We start from the raw sequence: 24,197 nt of genomic DNA on the forward strand, positions 1-24,197 counted from the left end.
GAGGATCGAACTCGGGCCGTACGCATGCCAGGCGAGCGCGCTACCGCTTGAGCCACATCCCCAGCCCTGGTTAGAATCCTTAATCTCCACACTGCTGCTGTCCAATATAGCAGTAGCCACCAACCACATGTGGCTGTTGAACATCTGCAATGTGGCCAGTCTAAATTAAGGTGTATTGTAAGTGTAAAATATGCACCGGATTTCAAAGGCTTAGTATGAAAAAAAAAATGTAAACCTCAATAATTTATATATTGATTGGCCTATTGAAATGTTTTGGATATAATGAATTAAATAAAAGATAATAAAATAAATTTCACCTGTTTCTTTTCTTTGGTACTGGGCACTGAATCCAGGGGTGCTCTAACTCTGAGCTATACTTCCAGCCCCTTTGTTAATTTTATTTTGAGACAGGGTCTTGCTCAATTGCCCTGGCCTACAACCTGCAATCCTTCTGCCTTAGCCTCCTCAGTCATTGGGATTATAGGAGTGCACCCCTGAGCCCAGCTTTAACTTTTTAATTTGGCTTGTAGAAATGTTTAAATTACATGAATAGTAAAAAAAAAATTACTTGTTTATTCTTAGTTTATTCATTTATTTTTTTGCTACTGGATATTGAACCCAGGAGCACTTGACCACTGAGCCACATCCCCAGCCCTATTTTGTATTTTTATTTAGAGACAGGATCTCACTGAGTTGCTTCACCTTGCTTTTGCTGAGGCTGGTTTTAAACTCTTGATCCTCCTGTCTCAGCCTCCCAAGCTGCTGGGATTATAGGCATATGCCACTGCACCCGGCAAAAAAATTTATTTTTTATTTATTTATTTTTACCATACTGGATGGGGATTGAACCCAGGGTCTCTCAAATACCAGGCAAGCTATGTTCTCTAATAAAATATTTAAAGTTATATATTATATTGTAGTTCTAATCATATTTCTATTGGACATGCTGATCTATGATTAGTATTTACTTGGCCATAGACAAACTTGTATAATAACTCTAAGCCTCAGATACCTCATCATCTGTGCCTGATGCTTAAAAAAAAAAAAAAGTAGTATAGTAGATGTTGGCTATTGTGGTTACTATTAAGAATTCCATAATTCCAGAGACTTGGGAGACTGAAGCAGGAGGATTACCAGTTTGAGGCCAGCTTGGGTAACTTAGCAAGACCCTATCTCAAAACAGAATAGAAAAGGTTGGGAGGGGCTGGGATTGTGCCTCAGTGATAGAGCACTGGCCTAGCACGGGCAGGACCTGGGTCCCATCCTCAGCACCACATAAAAATAAAGGCATTGTGTCGTGTCCATCTACATCTAAAAAATAAATATTAAAAAGAGAGAAAAGGTTGGGGATGTAACTTGGAGGCACAGCACTCCTGGGATCATCCTCAGTATCTGCCCCCACCCCCATACACAGAGTTCCAAGGGGCTAGGGCCACAGTGACAGACTGTGTGGCTAGCATGCCCGAGGTCAACCCCCAGCACACAAAAAGAAAAACGAGAAACAATTCCAACTGCTGAGTGTAAGATGGCAGGCTGGGGACATGAAAGGTGCCAAGAAATTAAAGACCAGAAAAGCGTGGATGAGGGGAACAGAAAGAAATGGAGGATGAGCCTCCAGGGTGGGAGTCCAAATCAAGAGCCAAGGAGTCCCCAGAGCGTGGGCGCCATAGCCAGCTTCGGACAGACAGGATGTCCTTGAGGGAGCTGACCCTTGTCCTGGACCCATCCACTTGCAGCAGAAACTGTCCAGAGTGCCCCAATTGGGCCTGCAGCCTATTGTCTTCACAGAGTAGGACCTTGCAGGTCTGTTCTCACCTGTGCAGACACTACAGAGCTCGCCTTATCAGGAGGCCACCTTGATATGACCCCTAAGGTGACACATTCAATAAGGCACTGAGCCAGCCTCTGTGATGACCAGAAATGGCCATGGACTCCCTTAGAGGCCAGGAGAGCTCTACTCCAGAAAGAATGGTTTCATCTGCTTTGTAAGGAAAAAAATGCTAGGTGGTCTGTTGTGGCCACAGAAGCAATGCCTTGGTGGCCAGAAAGCTGGGTACCTTTGGATCTAGGCTGCTGTGTTGTCCTGGGCACTCCATTTCCTGCTGGGAGCTTCTCTTTCCTGGTATGCAAACAGGAATGAGAATGAAAGATGCCTTAAGAGTCATTCTTGCCAGGAATGGTGGCCATATCTGTGATCCCAGGGACTCAGGAGCCCAAGGCAGGACTGTAAATTCAAAGTCTCAGCAACCCAGTGAGGCCCTGTCTCAAAACAAACTATAAGAAGGGCTGGGGATGTGGCTCAGAGCTTAAGTGCCCCTGGGCTCAATCCCCAGTACCAAAAAAGAAAACAACTTTCAAAGGCCCTGGGTTCCATCTCCAGAACTTCAAAAAACGGAAAGGGGAAAAAAAAAAAGTCATGTAGATGAGTACACTACATAATCCATATTTCTGCTGAAGTACTTTACAAATGAAAAAGGAGGCTTACAGAGAAAATGGAATGAGAAATGGGAGGGAATATTATAGCCTGAAAAGGCAATGACCCAAATTTTGGGGTGTGTGGCTTTTGGCATCCACCCCAGTCTTCTTCCCTATGGCCCAGGTTGGCGGTGTACCCCTGAGGTGTCATCCACGTCTACTGGGACATTCTGTGGTTCAGCCTTAGCAGGTGCGCAGTCTCCCTGCCGTCTCCCACTTCATACAGCCGGCCTTGGGCATGCTGTCCCAGGTACTTGGGAGGCTGAGGTGGGAAGATGGCTGCAGCCAGCCTGGGCAACAGAGCAAGACTCTGTCTCAGAGAAGTAGAGTCAGCCTTAAGGGCTTCCCCTCACAGCAGGCAGGGGCTGTGCCCTCACCTTGTGGCCCATGACATAAGCCGTACACAGGGTTGACAACTTACTCAATGGTTTGGATACTGATGCAAGTATTTGCCACAGAGAAAAAAAATTGTTGCAGACGGATAATTTTTATTAGAAAAATCACCAAGAAATTTCTTTCCTAACTTGGGACCACTTGATGGATAAATGAACACTAATGCAACAAGGCTTTGTTCAGTGGATCTGGGGGATGAGCAGGAGTCCAGGCACCCGCTAAGTAAAGAGTGCACATGAGGGGAGAGGGGCTGAACAGCCTTGTACTTCTTGTACCCACAGCGCTTAGTTCATCCAGGACTATGAAGGACTTGACTTCCCTCTCAAAATTTTACCTACCTTCAAAGCCAGTGCCAGCACTGCTACTTCAGAACAAGCGTTCCTGATTTCCCCAGTCCTCATTCCTTCCTTCCTCCATGCTGCCCTCACCTCGCTTAGTATCTCTGACTTCCTACACTCAGTTAGCACCGACTGTTTCTGTAGCACCATGTTCGGTGTTGGATCCCACACTTGTCCAGGACCCAACTACTCAGCTAGTCACTGGCCCCTCTATATTTTCTTATCATTGTCCTGTTCCTTTGCCCTTAAACTCCTAGTTTAAGGATAGAGGCCACAACTTAGTCATTTTTCGCCCTGTGTAACTTGTCCAGTCCTTAGCACATAACAGATCAAAGCACTAAACTTAATGGAATTTTTTTGTGATGCTGGTGGTGGAACCCGTGGCCTCAGATATAATCCTAGCTACTGGGGAGGCTGAGGAAGGAGGATCTCAAGTTCAAGGCAAGCCTGGGCAATTAAGGGAGATCCTATCTCAAAATAAAAGAAAGGCTGGGCATGTTGCTGCATGCCTGTAATCCCAGATACTCAGGAGGCTGAGGCGGAAGGATCACAAATTCAAAGCTAACCTCAGCAATTTAGTGAGGTCCTGGGTAACTCAGCAAGATCCTGTCTCAAAATAAAGAGGGTTTGGGGATGTGGATCAGTGGTAAAGAACCCCTGGATTAAATCCCCAGTACCAAATAAATAAATAAATGAATAAATCAAAATAAAAGAAAAAGAGGCTGGGTGCAGTGGCACACACTTGTAATCCCAGAGGCTTGGAAAGCCGAGGCAGGAGAATCATGAGTTCAAGGTCAGCCTCAGCAATTTATTGAGGCCCTAAGCAACCAGTGAGACCTGGACTCTAAATACAACATAAAAAAGGGCTGGGGAGTTGCTCAGTGGTTAAGGTCCCTTAGGTTCAATCCTGGTCCAAAAAAAGAAAGAAAGAAAAGAAACAAAGAGGAGTTAGAGATGTAGCTCAGTGATCTCAGTGGTAGAGCACTTGCCTGGCATATGCAAGGTTCTGGGTGCAATCCCCAGCACTGTCAAGAAAGAGAGAGAGAGGAAGAGGGAGGGAGGGAGGGGAGAGAGAGAGAGAGCGAGAGCGCTTGTGAGCAACCATTTTCCTAAGGTGTATGGCTTCTGAAGTGACTTGGTCTGCCTTGCCTGTCATGATGAACTGGTAATAGGCTCTATCAACAGCAGGATTCCAGCTGCCAAACACATCTGGCCCTAGCAACTCCTACTTTTATGTCTACCCCTGCCATTTTTTAAGACAGTGGTCAATGGTGCTTAGTGTGGCCCAGGACCCCTGTGATCTCCAAAGACAAAGCCACTATAATACTGACATATTTGCCTTTTTAATTAAATTGACATTTGTACTGATGCAAAAGTAACAGTGGGTAATGGTGGGTAATTTGGAAGGAATGAAGACTGGTAGCAGCAGTGATAGTCATTGTGTTCCCACTGCTACTGCTTTTTCTTTATTTCTTTTTTGCAGTACTGGGGAGGAACCCAGGCAACTGAGCAAGCTAGCACGCGAAGCAGCTCTGAGCTACATCCCCAGCCTTGCCTCTCCTGCCTTTTTTTTTTTTTTTTTTTAAATTTTGTGACAGACTCTTATGTTGCTGAAGCTGGCCTCAAACTTGTGATCCCTCCTGGTCAGACTCCAGAGTAAACTGGGATTACAAGCATGAGCCACCACAACTGGCTGCTCATATTAATTTTCGTATCAACCAAATGTGTCAACATTTGGACAATTTGTATAATCCAGTGAATCAATGTTTTGCAAATGACAATACATATGCTGTTACAAATATCACCTGTGAGTAAAATGTCCATCCAAAGATGTTAATGTAATGGAGCCTAAAGCTTATAGACATGGCTTCAGATTCCATATTCCAAGTGATCTTTAAAAGATTACCATCTGTGTGATGCAGCTGGAGTTCTATGGTAAGGCTCAGGCTTAGCATGCTGAAGCCCTGAGCTCATCCGCAGCATCAGAACAAAACCCAAAACAAAACCCAAGGGGCTGTGATATAGGTCTGTGTAGATGGCTTGCCTGGCATGCAGGAGGCTGGGTGTCATCCCCAGTACTCAAACAAACAAACAAAAAAATAGTGCTTGTACATTTAGGTGCGATATCAAAGAATATTCACAATTACTTTAAAAGGCTAATAAAATGATCTTCCCTTTTCAATTAAATGCCGGCAAGGCCAGGTTTCCTTCATAATCTTCAGTTATTTCACAAGAGATAAAATGCAGCAGATACGAGAGAGAATGTAGTTTTTCTTCAACGAAACCAAACATTAAAGAGATCCGAATGCAAAACGAAAGTAATCTAAATTGTTATGGAACATATACTTATTTTTCAAGAAAATTTGCGTAAACCCTTAATAATCTCATTGTATTTTAATAAATTGATGTTTTGAAAATCACTCGTTTAGGGGCTGGGGGTAGAGCGCTCGCCTAGTATGCGTGAGGCACTGGGTTCCATCCTCAGCACCAAATAAAAATAAAATATATTGTGTTCACCTATAAGTAAAAAAATCTCAAAAAAAAAAAAAAAAAATCACTCCTTTAACAAAGTTCTCTATTTAAAAACGCCCAGGGGTGTGGGTAGCTCATTGGCGGAGCACTCCCTGTCCCAGCACCGGCAACTCGACAGACGAAATTCCAGCCCGCAGTATCGCTGCGCACCATCAGGTCAACAGCCTCTGGGGCCCCGACTTCTGACGGTGCAAAGGGGCCGCGGTAGCCCGAGGCGGGCAGCCTGCCTCGCCCAGGGCCGCAGCGCTCAGGCCCGCAGCGCCCGCCGTCCCGCCCTCGGGCCGGGGTCAGGGGTGGGGGCCGCCGCCCCCCACCGCGAGCGCTGAGCCGCGCAGCAGTCCATAGAGGCTGGGGCCGCCGGCCGGTGGGAAGGGCCCCGGGAGCGGGCGGGGCCTCCGGACGCCTTGGCCCCGCCCCACGCCCCCGAACCCCTTGGCCCCGCCCCACGCCCCCGAACCCCTTGGCCCCGCCCTCACGCCCGCCGGGCCCTCTCCCCTCCCACAAGCCCTCCCAGAGGAACGGCCGCCCGGTAGCGCCGGCGTGGACCCCTCACGACAGCGCGACGCTTTCCGGCCGCCGCGCGGTGCCGACGTGTCGGACGGCTCCAGGCGGGCTGGTCATGGCAGTGCGCGCCCGGTCCGCGCGGGCGCCGGCCGGCTCGGGTAGGCTCGGGGTCCCCCGTGCGGGCAGGGCGGGAGGGCCCGCGGGAGCCGGGCGCTGGCCCGGGGCGGCGGGGAGAGGCCGGCGCCCCTCGCTCACTCGTGCGCTCACGGCTGCAGACCAAGTGCAGAAGGACGGTCCCCCGCAGGCCGCGGCGCCCGCGCAGGCCGGCCGCATGGCGGCGCTCCTGGGCTTCGAGTGGACGGACCTGTCCAGCTGGCAGAGGCTGGTGACCCTGCTCAATCGACCGACGGATCCGGCCAGCCTGGCGGTCTTCCGGGTTCTCTTTGGTGAGGCCACGCTGCGGGTGCGAAGCGGGAAGGACAGCGCTGCCTCCCTGGGTTGCTTGCATACCTAGCTCGCTTTTCGAGAGCTGAGGACGGTGGCGAGTGGGAGGTCTCCGTGAAGTTAGGGTCGAACCTGGCTGGCTTTGCCCCCTCTAGGTAGGATTGGTGGCCAGAGGAGCTTTCATATGCGGCTAGATGAAATAGAGGCAGAGGAGTAGGGACCCATTTTGTTTGTGGCATTAAGTTGCCCAAAAACTAACTTTAGAGTAACAGAAAGCAAGAGTGACAACAAGAAACGAACATTTTTTCTGACCCAGGACTTGGAATGAGTGACAGCACGTGTCCTTGGAATAGACTACACAGGTGCCAAGCTTCCCAAGTCCGGTAGCTTTCAACTGGGGAAAGTTTTGCTCCCCAGGAAGACTTGGCAATGTCTGAGATGTGTCACAACCTGGAGCCAGAGCAATAGGTAGCATGTATCTCTGCAGGCACCAGGGCTGCTCCTGGATGTTCTGTAATGCACAGGGCAGCCATCCCAGCAGATACCCAGACCAAAATAGGACTGGCCTTAAGGGTTAGAAACTCTGCCTTAATCCAAATGGCTTCCTAATCTGATCAGTCTTTTCTGTTTACCTGTTTGTTTGCTAAGTACCCCAGCAAAGGACCCCCAGAGCATTTTCTGTAGCTCTGTAGGATAGATCCTTATAACTGTTGGAACCTATCGGTTTTGATAGCATTCTGTACATTTCTCTCATTCAATCATCTCTAACACTATGAAGTATTATGAGCCCTCTTTCACAAATGGGGCATTGACTTTCTGAGCTGCGGGGCTGTCTGAGGTCACACAGCTGGAATGTCACCCAACACAGACAGGGCTCAGTGATCCTTGTTGAGTGAATGGTAGAACCAAGGTAAGAAGAAGCTGGCCCTGGGGCTGGGTATACTTAGCTGTCCTCCTGTATTCCACTGCTACCCTAGCTGAAGCTTCACAGTCCCTTCTCCTGCTGCCTCTACAGCATTCTTGATGGTGCTGGACATTCCCCAGGAGCGGGGGCTCAGCTCACTGGATCGCAAATACCTGGATGGACTGGACGTTTGCCGCTTCCCCTTGCTGGATACCTTGCGCCCGCTGCCACTTGACTGGATGTATCTTGTCTACACCATCATGTTTCTGGGTGAGGGGAACTTGGGAGAGATGGGAATATTGACTGACCTGTCAGAAACAAAGAATAAGGAGCATACTGGTGAATGTCCAAGTCTTGGGTGCCTGTTTCACTTCTGCAGGATTAGTTTTCATGCTGCACATCTGTAGGTCATCTCATGTGTGAATCCATACCTTCTCTTTTCAAAATATTGAAATAGTGTGTAATTTTCATTTAGTTTTGCCTGATCACAAGATGTCTGATGACTTTGTTTAATCCCAGTCATGGCTGGGCCTGTGGTGACCCCGGGGCCTTACTTCTGCTCCCTGTGCATCCCAGGGGCGCTAGGCATGATGCTCGGGCTGTGCTACCGGCTGAGTTGTGTGCTGTTCTTGCTGCCATACTGGTATGTGTTTCTCTTGGACAAGACGTCGTGGAACAACCATTCTTACCTGTATGGTTTGGTGGCCTTCCAGCTGACGTTCATGGATGCTCACCACTACTGGTATGAGTTGGGAATATAGGGGCAGGGTCAATGGATCAGGATGCTTACCAGAGATGAGGACTCATCAGAGTCCTAGAAATTGCCCCAACAGGCATATTTTTTAACCATGTTTTGCAAAGCATGGTTGCAAGATTACACTTTGGGGTGAATTTGGGAGGGGCAACGGCCAGCCATTTGGGGCAGTGGGGTTGACAAAAGGCCAAATGCCTCCATCCCATCCTCACTTTTTCCATATCTCCCCAGGTGCCTTGACCTTTCTACTTCCTGTAACCCTCTTAGAAGAAGAGAAGACCAAAACCAGACCTAGCTGTTTTCAGATACTTCAAGGGTGCTCATGTGAAACAGAGAGCAGACTTTCTCTGTGTGAGCCCAGAGGGGAGAGTTAGAACCAAAAATAGACGTTGCTGTGAGGCGGAGATCATGTCAGGAGGAGAGGGTCCACTAGGGCTGCTGTCCTGGGAGGAAGTAGCCCTTCCCATCTCTGGCTTAGGTGACCATCTCTTGGGGAGGTGGGGGAAAGGATTTGGAGTCAGGGTGGCAGGGTGGATGCCTTACAGAGTCTTCCCTTTGCTAAGTGAAAAGCAAACGTGAAATGTCAGTAAGATGGGTATATGAACAAAATCGCAAACACCGAACTCATGAACAACCATGAAGTTACATCCATTGATGGACATATGCAAATTCTTCTTTTGTAAAAAAAACTTTTTTCCAGTCCTGGGATTGAACCCAGGGTCTTGTACATGCTAAGCACTTGATCTACCACTGAGCTGCATCTCCAGGATCTTTTTGTAAAACTTTAAATTCATTCAGAATGTCTATCTCTGATCACAGAGAATGAAGACACAGTTTTGGCAGAATATCCCTGAGAAATGCCATTTTTATGACTTTTATACGTTTTGAAAAAATTGCTATCATTTACTGAGGGCTTTCTGCATGGCAGGCACATTTAAAATTTTTCCTCATTAACTTTTCAAACACTTCTCAGATTCTTCCCTTTTCAGTCATTTTCTAGCCTAGACTTTTTCCCCAATTTGATCCATTAGTACAGAATCAGTTATGAGCTAGTAGTAAGCAATAAACTTTTTATTGTTTTATGTATCTGTATTTTACTTTGTGGCAGTACAAAAGCATCCCCATAAAGCCATTGTGGTTTTCACTTTTTTTTTTCTCCATACTGGGGCTGGAACACAGGGCCTCATGCACGCTGAGCAAGTTCCGTACCACAGAGCTTTGTCCCCGGCCCTGTTTTTTACTTTTGGTACACTATTAATGAACTACATGACATGAGATAAAATACTTGATTATGAAGCATGCTTTGGGCTAGATGGTTTCGCCTGACTGTATGCTAATGGAAGTGTTTGGAGCACATTTATGGCAGGCTAGGCTACTCTAGACCATTCAGTAAGTTGTGTGTGTATAAAATCCATTTTCAACTTAATAATGTTTTCAAGTTATGGTAAGTTTACTGGGATGTACCTTTATTATAAATAAAAAATCTATAGTAATATTTCTTTCTTTTTTTTGTTTAGCAATACTGAGGATTGAACCAAGATCTCATGTGCTAAGCAAGTGCTCTACCAGTGTGCTACATCCTAGATTGGGTCTTGCTAAGTTGCCCAGGCTGGCCTAGAACTTGCAATCCTTCTGCCCCAGCCTCCTGTGTTGTTAGGAGTACAGGCGAGCATTGCTGGCTATAGTAATACTTCTTTTATGACTTAAAAGAAACCTGTTACAATAGGCTGGAGATGTTGCTCAGTGGTACAGTGCTTGCCTAGCATGTATGAGGCTCTGGGATCAACCTCCAGCACTGCAAAAAAACAAAAATTCAGAATTTTCTCATACATTTCTAAAGGGTCTCAAGAATAGCCCAGAGAACCAGGGAGGCCATGGAGGTATTCCTGTGGTAGATGGGCTTGTCAGCATGGAAAGGAGAGGGAGAGACAGGGCTGGACCAGGAGGCCTCCCTCATGTCGACTCCTTGGTACAGGTCTGTGGACGGCCTTCTGAATGCCCGTAAGAGGAATGCCCACGTGCCCCTTTGGAACTATACAGTGCTACGTGGCCAGGTACAGGACTTCAGGACAGATGCTCCTGATAGCCACTGTGGGCAGCCTGCCTTCCCATGCCAGCTTGCGTATACTCTGCCTTCCTGGGTTGACTCTTTCCCTTTGTGGGAAGCCAGGCTGGCTTTCCATTTTCTCCAGTCCTTACTCTGGGAGTTCTCTCACCCTGTTCAGGGAAGAGTATTGTTTGTGTGGGCTGAGGAGCCCTCTTGAGAGGATGGGTCTTGTCCTCTCCCTCGGGGTCTGCTGCTTGTTGGGTGAGTGAATGTCTACAGTGGAGGAGTGGATCTGCTGTACCTTGCGTCCTGGACTGAGATCAGAACTTATTTCTGTTGGTGCTGGGGATTGAACCTAGGGATGCTCCACCTCCAAGTTACACCCCCAGTCCTTTTTAATTTTATTTTGAGATGGTCTTGCTAAGTTGCCTAGGCCAGCTGTAACTTGGGATCTTCCTGCCTCAACCTCCCAGATACTTGGGAGTACAGGCCTTACTTTGTTCATGACTAAATAGTCAACAACATTCTTAGGCCTGGCAGTGTACTCAGTGGTGGAGGACTTGCCTAGCATGTGAAAGGCCCTGGGTTTAATCACCAGCACTGCAAAAAACCCTGAAAACCAAGGTTCTTTTTTGTTTGAGTGTTGCATGTTGTGTATGCAGATCTTCATTGTGTACTTCATTGCTGGTGTGAAGAAACTGGATGCAGACTGGGTGGAAGGCTACTCCATGGAGCACCTGTCTCGGCACTGGCTCTTCAGTCCCTTCAAGTGAGTGGCAGGCAGAGTAGAGGCCTTGCTGGAGCCTGGAGCAGAGCAGGCACTTGGCTCCTGTGGTCTGCAGTAATGGGTGCTTTTCCCACTGTGCCCAAGTTCACCCCTCTTGACTTCCTTTGTCCACTCATCTCCCTGCTTGACAGAGGAGAGTCAATTATATTAAAAGATTAAGTCCCAGCTGCTCCTGGGAGACTTGTGCTACAGTTGGGCAAGAAGGGAAAAGAAATAGACAGGAAAGGGCCAGAACCAGGTGCAGTATGCCCGCCTTTGCCCCAGCTCTCACCAAGATGGACAGCCACTGCTCCTGCTTCAAGCAAACCATTATGACCAAGTGTCCCAAACAAGTTCGCCTCTGATTTCTCTCCTCTCCCCTCTTCTTGTTTTACTTTATTTTTCCCTCTTCCACTTCCTGAAGTTTTTTTTCATTCATGACATCCACGAGGAACCTCCTGTCCCCACAGTACACATTTCTCAGGCCTATCTTGTGCTAGGAAATCTGCCCTTGTCTTTTACATAGTGTATGCTGAAAAAAAATGGGACACCCGAACCTGTGAAGGAGTTGGAGAACTCTGTTGTAGCATCTGGGGGTGGCTCGGGCCCTTCAGTGGTCTGCCTCGCCAGTGAGTGTGTGTCAGCAAGGACAGGGCCGTGAGGCATCTCGTGTGTGAGTATTCTGTGACGTGGGTCCCTGTGCCTGCCTGCAGATTGGTGTTGTCTGAAGAGCTGACCAGCCTCCTGGTGGTGCACTGGTGTGGGCTGCTGCTGGACCTCTCTGCTGGTTTCCTGCTCTTCTTTGATGCCTCAAGATCCATTGGCCTCTTCTTTGTGTCCTACTTCCACTGCATGAATTCCCAGCTCTTCAGCATTGGTCAGTATCTGTAGCTTGGATGAACAGGAGCCAGAGGCTATAGGGAGAGACTAGGAAGAGGCATCCTTTGGGAAATAGTGGTGGGACCAGGAGCTGAGCAGTGCCCAGTGCAGTCACTGTGAATTGGGGAGTGGATGGGATGAGCATTGGGGCTTTGGGCTCAGTGTGCTGTGTAAGGAGTCTCTGGGAAGAGTAAGCATCCAGTATCCTGTAGCTGAGAACTCTCTTTTCTGTTTTTTTTTTTTTTTTTTTTTGTGTGTGTGTGTGTGTGCATGAGGGGTGTGGTGCAGGAGTCTAACTCAGGGCCTGTACAAGCTAGGCAGGTGTTCTGCTTAATGCTTGATTTAAGTAGAGCATCTGGGACAGGCTTCCTGAGGGAGGGGTGTGGTTCAGGCCAATCCTGCATCCTTTCTCCCTGCTTTTCTAGGTATGTTCCCTTATGTCATGCTGGCTACCAGTCCTCTCTTCTGCTCCCCTGAGTGGCCTCGGAAGCTGATATCCCACTGCCCCAAAAGGCTCCAAGAGCTGCTGCCTCTCAAGGCAGCCCCTCAGCCCAGTGCTTCCTGCATCTCTAAGAGGAGCCGAGCCAAAGGAGCCCAGAAGCCAGGGCTGCGCCACCAGCTGGGAGCTGCCTTCACTCTGCTCTACCTCCTGGAGCAGCTCTTTCTGCCCTATTCCCATTTCCTCACCCAGGTTAGTGATGCAGTGTGCGTGTAGCAGGGGCTGGGCTTGGAAACTGGCAGAGGTGACATAAATCATAAAGTGGGAAAGAATGAACTGGTTTTGTAGGCCTCTCTCAATAGAGGAAGGAATTGGCATGAGACAAGTTGATCTGACCCGACCCCCACCCCTCCCGGCCCTGCCATCCTAGGGCTATAACAACTGGACAAATGGGCTGTATGGCTACTCCTGGGACATGATGGTGCACTCCCGCTCCCACCAGCATGTGAAGATCACCTACCGTGATGGCCTTACTGGCGAGCTGGGCTACCTCAACCCTGGGGTGAGGCATCTGACACTAATGACGGTCTGTTCTTCAGAGTCCTCTTGATCTTTGGGGCCTGGTTTGGTTCTACACACATCAAAAAGTAAAACAAATTTGGGTCTCTGCTCTTTCTCAGGAGTCAGATTGAACCTTTTCTTAGGTGGGTAGAGGTAGAATGCCAGCCACTTCTTTATACTGTGACTAGATTTAGGCAAGGTAAGTACCATTAGCCCAGCAATGAAAAGTTCATCCCCAGTGGCGAGTGCTGACCTTTTTCTGGCAGAAAGGGGCAGCAGGCTGGGTCTCTTCATGCCGTGGGCAGTGCATGCCTGTCAGGAGGCTGAAGATGTGAGGTGGGACTAATGTGGGGTTTGGGTCAGGTATTCACACAGAGCCGGCGATGGAAGGATCACGCAGATATGCTGAAGCAGTATGCCACTTGCCTGAGCCGCCTGCTTCCCAAGTACAATGTCACTGAGCCCCAGATCTACTTTGATATATGGGTCTCCATCAATGACCGCTTCCAGCAGAGGTGGGCAAGGGGAGCAGGAAAGGGGAAATTGCACACAGCTCTTTGAAGTGAGGTGAACGGCGGCCTTGTCTTGCCATATGCACATCCTGGTCAGTCTGGTTGTGGGCATTGGTGGTGGCTTCCAGCAGGGGGCGCCATCGTCCTGGAGAGGAGTGAGCTGCTGGTCCCTTACAGTGCCTTTTCCACAGGCAGCCCCAGCCCCGCCTTCCAGTGCTGCAGACTCTTCCCTCTGCCCTGGGCTGGCAATAGCATGCTGACATCAGCTGTTTCTTCTATCTGGAAACCCTGTCCCCTCTCCCTGGGAGTGATGAAAGGAACAGAAGTAGAAGTGGCAGTGGGTGGGCAGTCATGGCCTCCTTGGAACAAGCTTTCTTTCTTTCCTAAGGCTTTTTGACCCTCGTGTGGACATCGTGCAGGCCGACTGGTCCCCCTTCCAGCGCACACCTTGGGTACAGCCACTGTTGATGGACCTATCTCCCTGGAGAACCAAGCTGCAGGGAATCAAGAGCAGCCTGGACAACCACACAGAGGTGGTCTTCATTGCAGACTTCCCTGGTAAGGAGCCTGCCGGGGGAGGCCTTGCTACCTTCCCTGGTCCTCTGTCAGTGGGAAGGCCCTCCACGGGGATGAACTGCACCTCTGCTCTGGCAGGGAGTGAGTTCATTCTACTGTGGGGTGTTTCCTTGGCAGGGCTGCATCTGGAGAATTTTGTGAGTGAAGACCTGGGCAACACTAGCATCCAGCTGCTGCAGGGGGAGGTGACTGTGGAGTTGGTGGCAGAAGAGAAGAACCAGACTCTTCGGGAGGGAGAAAAAATGCAGGTATTTTGCTGGGATTAACAGTGGCAAAGACACTTTTAGACAGTTTAGGTGAGTAGGGTTTATTAGACCAGAAAACGCTTCACAGCAGTGGTGCTGCAGGAATTCAGTAGGGGGTTCCGCTGGGGCTTAAGAGTGGCAGAGTGCACACAGGCGCAGTCTCTGGCTCTGAGTAGCCTCCTCCAGGATCCTAGAGGTCAGTTACTTTAGACTCCAAAAGAATGAGGAGACAGTGGACAGTGTACCAGGCTGGCTAAGCCGGGTTTTTTCTCCTCCTCAGCTGCCTGCTGGCAAGTACCATAAGGTGCACACGACATCACCTGGCCCTTCCTGCTACATGTACGTTTATGTCAACACTACAGAGCTTGCACTGGAGCAAGACCTGGCTTATCTACAAGAATTAAAGGAAAAGGTGGAAAATGGAAGTGGTGAGTGTATGAAGGGTCAGATGGATATGACCCCCGGGTTTCAAGAAATCAAGGTCATGAGTAAGGATCTAGCCATTAAAGAATGAACTTGGGCTGGGCACAGTGGCACACACCTGTAATCCCAGTGGCTGGGGAAGATAAGGCAGGAGGATCTCAAGTTCAAAGCCAACCTCAGCAGAAGCGAGGTGCTAAGCAACTCAGTGAGACCCCATCTCTAAATAAAATACAAAATAGGATGGGGATGTGGCTCAATGGTTGAGTGCCCCTGAGTTCAATTCCCGGTACCAAAAAAAAAAACTCTCCGTGGTGAAGAGTTCTCAGGGACAGGATCCATCTCAGTGATTCCTCTTTTGTTGTCTTCTGGGCAGAAACGGGGCCTCTACCTCCAGAGCTGCAGCCTCTTTTGGAAGGGGAAGTGAAAGGGGGCCCTGAGCCAACACCTCTGGTTCAGACCTTTCTTAGACGCCAGCAAAGGCTCCAGGAGATCCAACGTCGGCGAAATACCCCCTTCCACGAGCGACTCTTTCGCTTCTTGCTGCGAAAACTGTACATCTTTCGTCGCAGGTGAGTTCTACCTACAGTTGCAAGCTTGGTGACTTCTTTCATGAGGGTAACACTAGACTCCTGAAAGAGGAAGTAGCCTGTGTCTGATGGCCAATGCCCCTATCCTGGTATCTGCCAGGCTATATAAGGACTGCAGAGAGATTCTCAGATAGCTGGGGGAGAGGGGCTAGGTGTTCCCTAAGGGCTTTGGCTGGAACTTATATGTTGAACAGAAGTTTGGACTGGTTGGCTTTTCTCCTGTTTTTCAGCTTCTTGATGACTCGAATTTCACTTAGAAATCTGCTATTAGGCCGCCCTCCCCTGGAGCAGCTGGCCCAAGAGGTGACTTATGCAAACTGGCGCCCTTTTGAAACAGATGGTGAATCAAGTCCTTCAAACAGGGAGTCTTCAAATTCCAATCCTCCTGAGACAAATCCTGATCCTATGCACTCAGAGTTTTAGGGCACCCGGATGTTTGATGCAGATATGGGAGCAGCCAGTCACAGACACAGCATCTATGCAATGGACGTTTGAGAACATTTTTAGATTTGTTTTACATTATTTCCCTCCAGAATTCTTTTTAGTTCAGACCTACAGCTTGGAATTAATAAAGATATTTCAATCCAAGATTGAGGAGCCATGAGGAGGTTGTCAAATGTCCTTTGAGAATAAAGGGGGAAGAGTTAAAACTGACCAGCTCAGCTGGGTATGCTGGTGTATACACCTGTAATCCAGTGCCTCAGGAAGTTGGGAGGAGGATCTTGTAATTCAAAACCAGCCTCAGCAAAGGAGACTCTAAACAACTCAGTAGACCCTGTCTCTAAATAAATCTGGGGATGTGACTCAGTGATCAATCCCCAGTTATCTGACCCTCCCCCCAAAAAAACCCTGCAATGGTTAATGTTCCTAAGTGCTGTTACACACGTACCTATATTGTTATATTTAATCTGTAGTATCCCTTATCCCCATACAAACTGTGAACAAAGTAATTTGCCCGAGACATCCAAAAAATAAAGGGTAGATTGGTAGTTCCAGATTCATTGCGAGTAAGCCTGAAATGTTAATGTATAAAGTGGTTTTACCTTATTCTGGTTTCTTTTTTCCAGTTGCCTAGACAGTGGTTTCCATTAGCTAGTGAAGTTATTGTCCCCCTTCCCCCCCCACACACCCAAGTATCAGCAATCACACTTGGAGCTCAGCAAATTAGGCAAGCCATACCACCTTTTTACAGGTTGCCCAGGCTGACCTTGAAGTTGAGATTCTCCTGCATGGCTGGGATTGCATGTGCCTGTTTTTTAAGATCAAGTCCCATGAATTCAATTGAGGCCAGGAGACATTTTATTGTGCGGGTTGGACCCATAGGATAGGCAGAAAATGTCGTGCAAGCTATTTAAACACTTGGTCTTACTTAGGGTTCCTTGAATGGTTTAAGAGTTGGGGGGTATTTGACTTGATAACTGGTTTTCTAATTCTTCATACCTTAACCTCAGCTATCTTCCTTATGTTTTGGAAGACTTCTAATAAAAGTACTCTACATGGGCAAGGATGCTGCCTTCATGCCAGTATACCACCATGTCCCTGACCTATTTCCCCCACCAAGAATGGCATAAAGTGTTCAGTATAATTATCCACGTCCCAAGAATAATGAGGTCTAGTTTGTTCTGAGAATTGGCCTTTTAGTCAATCGGCTTTAGATTGATCCTTCTGATCCCAGCATTTGGATTTTGTTCTCAACTTTAGGTTTTGGAAAGCCTACTGCAAAGGTCCTGGATTCATCACCAATATGTGGAGAAGGGAAAAGATGATAGTGGGTGGCTGCTGTAACAAGGACATATTTCAGTCTAGATGGCAATAGTGGACAAACCAGATGGTAGACTATAGACTTGTTGATTCCCAGTGGGCCCCAAGACGTATGTATACAATTTTCAGGTTATTTGTAGCCACAGCACTTAAAGAATAGTAACACAGGGTAGAACCTAGCATTTTATTTAGATCTTCATTAAACTGTTGGAATTGAGAACCAGACATACGTAATAAACCTCCAAAAATAGACCCTGGAAGGCACTTTCTGCTTCGGGCAAGCAGTCATGGAGTAGCATGTAAACAAGCTGGCTTCTCTGTACCACGCCAGCCAAGTCCGCTCTCTCCACGGTCAGCCGCACCAGCTCTGCCCTCCCTTCGCTTAACACCAGCCAGACCCCCTGTAGGTCTAACCCAAGGTTTTTCTGTAGGACACCTTGGCCTACCTGGGAATGCTGGAAACATGTTGTTAAAGGAATCATGGTGTTGAGGAAAAAAAAATCTTTTAAAAGCTGCCATCTGAGGTGATGGCTTCTCTGTACTTACGCCATACCTCAGAATACAATAAATAAGCAATTAGAAAATGTTCAAGTATGAAGGGATTTCCTCCTCCCCGCCAAAAGCACTGCTCTCTGAAGGAAGCTGGTTTCTCTGTAGCTACACCAGCTGTTCAGAAAGCTCATTGGACCTGGTTTTGAAAATAAAACAAAGTTAAAACCCTGGGAGGAATTATTGTGCAGTGTGGAGTACTCATCTTTCTTATAAAGAAAAAAAAAAGTTATCTGGTACCAAAGTGTGCAACCTACAGACCCTCAGGTACTGCCCTGTGACTTCTCTGTATGACATCACAAGGGTGCCAAGTGCCTGTTTTTCTAGACTAGGAGTTGGTGAGGTTTGGCTAGTGCTGAAACCATGCATAGGATTGGTTTAATAAATGAAAACCTTATTACGTACGTCCTCCAAAAGACAGCTGAAGGTGGAGAAATTTTGATTTGGTGCTATTAAAGAGGTGGCAATTAAGAGCATAAGCACCAGGGAGATGGTTTAATGGTAACTGCCTTTTTGATTTTTCATGTCAGGCTGGAGCTCCGACTGGAACTTGCGTTACATGCAAGATAGATTGGGTAGGGAACACTCCCTGACAAAGAACTACATAATTAGAAATGGATCAAGTTACAGGGAGGATAAGGGAGGCTTCACATTCATAATAGAGCTCAAGACATTACAAATTCATGCTGAGAGCTGTGGCATTGCCAGACAGGCTATAGTGGAACTACAAGTACTTTTACGTGCACATTACAAGGATATTTTCAGCATTTGGTAGGAAAGTCAATGTGTTTAGGACTTTGGAGGGTTGGGTGATAGGGCACAAAGGTTCAGTTCCAAAGCATTATTCACTACAAGTGTTGTTTCTAGGCAGTTACATGGATCACCTATGCTCACTAAATTCATTATAATGGTGAACAAAACTTCTAGGGACAGAATAGCAAGCCCAACTTACAGTCCCCCACAAAAGCTAAAATTCATGTCATTGACTAGAGAGTGACTGCAACTGATGAGCTGAAAGAGGACAAGAAAATTTAGGAAGAAGGGCCCTTTCCCTCAGAGCTTGAAGGCTTCTCTGTAGCCTACGCCAACAAGTCTGGGGAAAAAAGGCTAACACTTTCAGTATTTAAGCTTTTTGGGCACTTCCCATGGGAAGCTGTCCCTACCAAAGTGGCCATAGGCTGCAGTCCTCTGATAAATTGGCTTCTTCAGATCCAGATCCCTGGAATATACAAGTCCATAACTTAATATGTAGCATTGGATTAAAATAAAGCAAAACAATCAGCAAGACTCATTTTCAAGAGCTCTGGCAAATGAGTTCAGTTCTCTGGGGTATGCTAGGAAAAAAGTTTGTGGCAAAAGTGTTTGTTACTTCCCTGGTGTCCAAAGTCCTTGTACAGTCCTTATTAGTAACTACAGTTCTTGTTTTTCCGGCCCTGGCTCAACAAATATGAAAACTTGTCATTATTCTGAGGAATTCCAATTGTCAAAAGCTCATCTGAGGATCATGGATACTTACCAAGGTCTCACTGCCCACTATGGTTCTTTTCTTTGTAGAACCTTGAACATCCCACTTGTCTGTATTAATTTCTTAAACACCCTTGGGTATGATGAGCACAAAGCCCAATATTAAATGTGAAAGACTTTCTAGGGTGATAAATATAAGCCACGGAGCACTGTGACTTGTATTTCTCAATTAAACGCTCCCTGAAGGCAATTTTAAAACATCAGCATGTTCTGGAATTTAAAATGTTTCCCCATTTGAGGAGTCTACCTTTACCTCCTCATATCTAAGTAGTATGTATCACACACATACCCACACCCTCTACTTCTCACTAGCAATAGGCTTTACCATCTTTACCTGACAATGACCCCAGGGCGAAGATCAAAGTTCTTCTTCACAATCTCTAACAGCTCTCTCTCAGTCTTCTGAGAGGTACCATAATGGAAAATGGAGATGGACAATGGATGAGAAACTCCAATAGCATAAGAGACCTAAAAAGGATTCAAATGTTAACAGTCAGTAATTCAAATGCATACTTGTATACATTGGTATAAAATGGGCAAGAAGCTTATTACTGTTATATCCCTCCCGCTTACATGGCTGTTTACCACTCCAATTACATAAAAAGAATATATACCTGAACAAGAACCCTCCTGCACAGACCTCCTTTAACAAGGGATTTTGCCACCCAACGGGCAGCATAAGCAGCTGAGCGGTCCACCTTAGTATAATCCTTTCCTGAAAAGGCACCTCCTCCATGAGCTCCCCAACCGCCATAGGTGTCCACAATTATTTTCCGGCCAGTCAAACCAGCATCACCCTGAAATTATAGGATTTAAGTCACTTTATGCCTAATCTTTCCCAGTAAGTGGTTCTAGATTAGAATGCCTATTCCATGCCTCTAAAGATTCACAAGCAAATTCCAGAATCTTAAAAGAGGTGATAGTGACCCAAACTTTTCAAGTAACCAAAGACTCGAAATAGTAAGAGTATGCTGAACTGACATTACCTGAGGCCCACCAATAACAAATCTGCCACTTGGCTGCAGATGGTAGATGGTATCCTCATCAAGATATTTTGGAGGTACAACAGCTTTGATGACCTTCTCTTTCAGGGCATCCCTCATCTCATCAAGACAAACCTCTTCATCATGCTGAACAGATATAACGATTGTGTGGACTCTGATGGGAAGCACAGCACCTCGATCTTGCATATACTGCACAGTCACCTTGAAGTAAACACAGGTTATCAGAACACTTAATTCCACGAGTTTTGTACTTGGTTCTCTATCAAGTTACAATACAGTGCTGGGCATGGTGGTATATGTCTAATCTCGGTGGCTCAGGAGGCTGAGGCCAAGGATTGAGTTTAAAGCTAGCCTCAGCAATAATGAGGCACTAAGTAAAACTCAGTGAGACCCTGTCTCTATAAATAAAATACAAACAAGGCTGGGAAGTGGCCGAGTGCCCCTGAATTCGATCCCCAGTACCAAAAAAAGAAAATTATAATGAGCAAATATATGTTATTCTTGGCAGTCATCAAATTCATGGATTTTCCTACAAAGTAATTTTAGGCAATATAGCTTTAAGATCACTTACTTGAGTTTTTGAATCTGGGCGTAACCAAGGCAAAGTGCCATTGCGGCGTAGTTCTGCCAGTTTGGCATTTAGCTTGTGTGCTAAGACAATGGTTAAAGGCATACACTCCTCAGTTTCATCGGTGGCATAACCAAACATCAAGCCCTGAAAAAAAGAGCCAGTGATGTAACATTAAAGCTTAATTTAATGTTAGAAGAGACATAAATAGCCTTTCACAATACCTGGTCTCCTGCACCAATGTCTTCCTCATTTCGGTCAAGATGAACACCTTGAGCAATATCTGGTGACTGTTGTTCCAAGGCCACCAGCACATTACAAGTCTTATAGTCAAACCCTATAAACAAAAATGTCTTTTAAGAACAAAAGGCCACAATACCCGCTCTGTTCACAATTACTTGGAATTCTAAATACTGCTACTGCTGAAGAAATCAGATACAGTAGCAACTCCTTAGCCATGGTTTCACCTTCCACTCACACTTTCAGTTACCTTAAAATTGTAAATGGAAAATTCCAGAAATTTGTGATTTTCTAAAAAAAAAAAAAATTGCCCTGAGAGTGTGATGAACTCTTCCCTTCCCAGGACATAAATCATCATCCAGATACATGCTACCCACTGGCTAAATCACTTAACTATTGAAATGTCTTGGCATAACAGTGGCTTTATGTTCAAATAAACTTAATAGCCCAAAAGCATAAGAATAATGCTAATACTTTGAATATGCCAAGAAAAGCAATAGTGTGCCTCGAAGCAAACAAGTGCAAGTTCTGAAGGGGAAAAGATGGCCAGGATTGCTAAGATCTATGATACAATAGACATTTTGTCAGATCACATTTATAACTTGTACACTAACTTCCATCTTATTTTTGCAAATCTAATGTACCTCATTTATGTTAGGCATAACTGTAGCCAAGTATCTACAGGGAAAAAATATTTGTCAGTTTCAGCCATCTGCTAGTCTTAGAACATTGTCCTCCACAACAAAGTGAGACTATAATACCAAAACGTCATACTATATCTACATAACCGGAGTTAAGGATTACTAGGAACATTCTAGAAGACAGTTTCAACCATTACATCTAAACATAAGCTTAGAAAAAAAGCAAAATGAAAACACACCTTTGGAAGAATCATCATATCCAATGTGCTTAATGGCTTCCCGAACCACTTTCTGGTAGTCAATGGCAGCTCTTGATGTAATTTCCCCAGCAAGAAGAATCATCCCAGTTTTAGCAACAGTTTCTAATAAAGGAGAGATTCACACACAAAAAACATTTTTATAAATTAGTTCTCCCAACTTTACCTTTATAATCAGGCAATAAACAAGCACATGTTCTGAACCTACCACAAGCCACTTTGGCATCAGGGTCCTGTTGAAGATGGGCATCAAGGACAGCATCACTGATTTGGTCACAAATCTTATCTGTGGGGGAAAAAAATCAATTTCTTTTACTATTGAAGTATGGGATGCCCCTTTCTCTATGAACTGGAAAAAAAAACTTTGTTGAGGAAAAAAAAAGGAAGGGGGGTTTAAGAGGTGCTTTACCACATCTACACTCAGCTGTGCCCCACCCCATTTCCATTTATTTTGAGACAGAGTTTCAAAAGGTTGCTAAGGCCTAAATTGTGGAGGCTGATGCCTCCAACTTGTGCTCCTCCTGTTGCCTTGGCCTCCTGATCGCTGGGACTGCATGCATTTACCACTGTGCCCAGCTAGGAGAGGAAAAAAAAAATACTGAGATTTTACTTTTTTATTTTGAAACATCATAAAAACTTTGAAGTGAATCATTCAGTGCATTAAGTATGATCTTAACTGCTGCTTTTTGTAAAGCACTGCTTTACCAGAAGCAGTCTGCCTGAATAATAAATGCTGGACACAGGAGTCCGTGTTACTTAAAAACACAGCGGTCTTAATATAGTCGCACAAGCTCACTGACTCAGTCAGCCAGCAGAACCCTCGAGATATCCGATACACATCCACCCATTATGATGTGTGCACTTGACACCTCCCAAGGACTTCGGGCCACCTCTAAAAAGCCAGAGGTTCTGAAATACCGTTCCAAGCCTAACCATTCCAATGTTCTCGTCCATCTCCACTGTCACCTACCAGACCCTGGTCCCGGGGGCCCTGGGAGAACAAACCGCAGGCACCACAGCCTTTAATCGGTGCAGCACAACCGCACACCGGTGAACTCGTGGCTGCGCACTGGCACGTGCACACGATGTGGCAGGACAATCTGGCCAGTGTCATCAGGCTCCTGGTCTCAAGGGACACTCAAAGAATTAAGCCATGAAAGGAAACAGCCACGAACAAAAGGAGTGACCCGGCGGCCATCCGGCTGTGTCATCAGAGCGGCTCCGGAATAGGCTCGGCGGCGCCAGTCCCTCGGCCCCCACCTACGTCACCCGTTCTAGGAAGAGGGAGTAACCTCCAACACGCTCGAATTTTCCAGACAGCCCGAAAAACGCGCCACCGGCCAGGCCCACGCGGCCCCGCGCGTCGCGCTTAAGGGCGGCGCGCCCAGCCCAGCCCGCGGACACGATGCCCTCCTGAGGCGCGGGCCCGGCTCACTATGGCGGCCACACACAAAGCCGGGAAGCGGCGAGGGCGCCGGCCTGGCGGAGGTCCCCCCCGCAGCGCTGCCCGCGCGCCCGCGCCGGCCTCGCCACGTGCCGCCGCCGGGCTGCAATGCGGAGCGCGCACCCGCCGCGGGCGCGCGCGGGGCGGGCCGCCTACGGAGGGCTCCCGCCGCGGGCCCGCGGAGCCGCTCTCCCGCAGAGCCCGCCACCCCCCTTCTGGAATCTTCCGCGGGCCGGGCGCGCGGCCGGGTGGGGGAGGGGCGCGCCCCCGCCTCACCTGGGTGGCCTTCCCCCACAGACTCCGAGGTGAAGAGGAACGTGCCCTCCTCGATGAACGCCTCGTGGAAGCCGTTGAGCTGACCGTTCATGTCGGCGATGGCGGCAGAAGAGCGGCACTGAGGAGCGGACAGACCGGCGGCAGAGGCGCAACACTCGGATGAGGAAGAACACTCGGTCAGCGGCGGCGGGGCGAGCAGGGCGGCGGGCAGCGCGGTCCGATATTTATAGCGCGGAGCCCGCAGGCCCCGCCCCCGGTCCCGCCCATGCGCGTGGGGAGGTGCGGCCGCGCAGGGCAGAACCATCGCGGGGTGGGGGGATCCTGCGAGCGTTGGTCCCCGGCGGGCGTCAGCCATCCGGGGCCGTCACGACCGGTGGAGAGAGACGCGAGAGGACTGCTTCGACGTTCGCTCCCTGTCGACGAGGGACGAACGGCGACAGGGCTCCAGGGGCCGTCCCCCGCTCCTTGACATGGCACCGCCCTTCCGGCCGTTGCAGGCCAGAGTCCGCGACCGCCCCCAGCGGCGGCGGCTGGAAGCGCGGCTTTTGTATTGG

General features: G+C 47.8%; 2 protein-coding genes across 2 annotated transcripts; one reads left to right on the top strand and one right to left on the bottom strand.

Annotated features, from left to right (window-relative positions):
• Window positions 1-6,292: 6,292 nt before the first annotated feature.
• On the top strand, window positions 6,293-15,967 carry Ggcx (gamma-glutamyl carboxylase). Its single transcript, XM_071601806.1, has 15 exons — window positions 6,293-6,400; window positions 6,518-6,688; window positions 7,702-7,860; window positions 8,167-8,332; window positions 10,320-10,398; window positions 11,054-11,160; window positions 11,871-12,034; window positions 12,462-12,727; window positions 12,906-13,037; window positions 13,400-13,551; window positions 13,937-14,106; window positions 14,242-14,372; window positions 14,650-14,797; window positions 15,166-15,361; window positions 15,610-15,967. Exons 1-15 carry the CDS (start codon window positions 6,358-6,360, stop codon window positions 15,800-15,802), a joined length of 2,277 nt encoding a protein of 758 aa, XP_071457907.1. The 5' UTR covers window positions 6,293-6,357; the 3' UTR covers window positions 15,803-15,967.
• Window positions 15,968-17,310: 1,343 nt separating this feature from the next.
• On the bottom strand, window positions 17,311-23,852 carry Mat2a (methionine adenosyltransferase 2A). Its single transcript, XM_027948895.2, has 9 exons — window positions 23,644-23,852; window positions 22,132-22,209; window positions 21,906-22,028; window positions 21,010-21,122; window positions 20,789-20,932; window positions 20,200-20,418; window positions 19,828-20,010; window positions 19,548-19,681; window positions 17,311-18,908 (listed from the first exon to the last, which is right to left on the bottom strand). Exons 1-9 carry the CDS (start codon window positions 23,732-23,734, stop codon window positions 18,806-18,808), a joined length of 1,188 nt encoding a protein of 395 aa, XP_027804696.1. The 5' UTR covers window positions 23,735-23,852; the 3' UTR covers window positions 17,311-18,805.
• Between the last annotated feature and the right edge of the window lie 345 nt (window positions 23,853-24,197).

This window comes from Marmota flaviventris, chromosome 14, assembly GCF_047511675.1.
Source record: "Marmota flaviventris isolate mMarFla1 chromosome 14, mMarFla1.hap1, whole genome shotgun sequence".
Taxonomy (NCBI): Eukaryota; Metazoa; Chordata; class Mammalia; order Rodentia; family Sciuridae; genus Marmota; species Marmota flaviventris.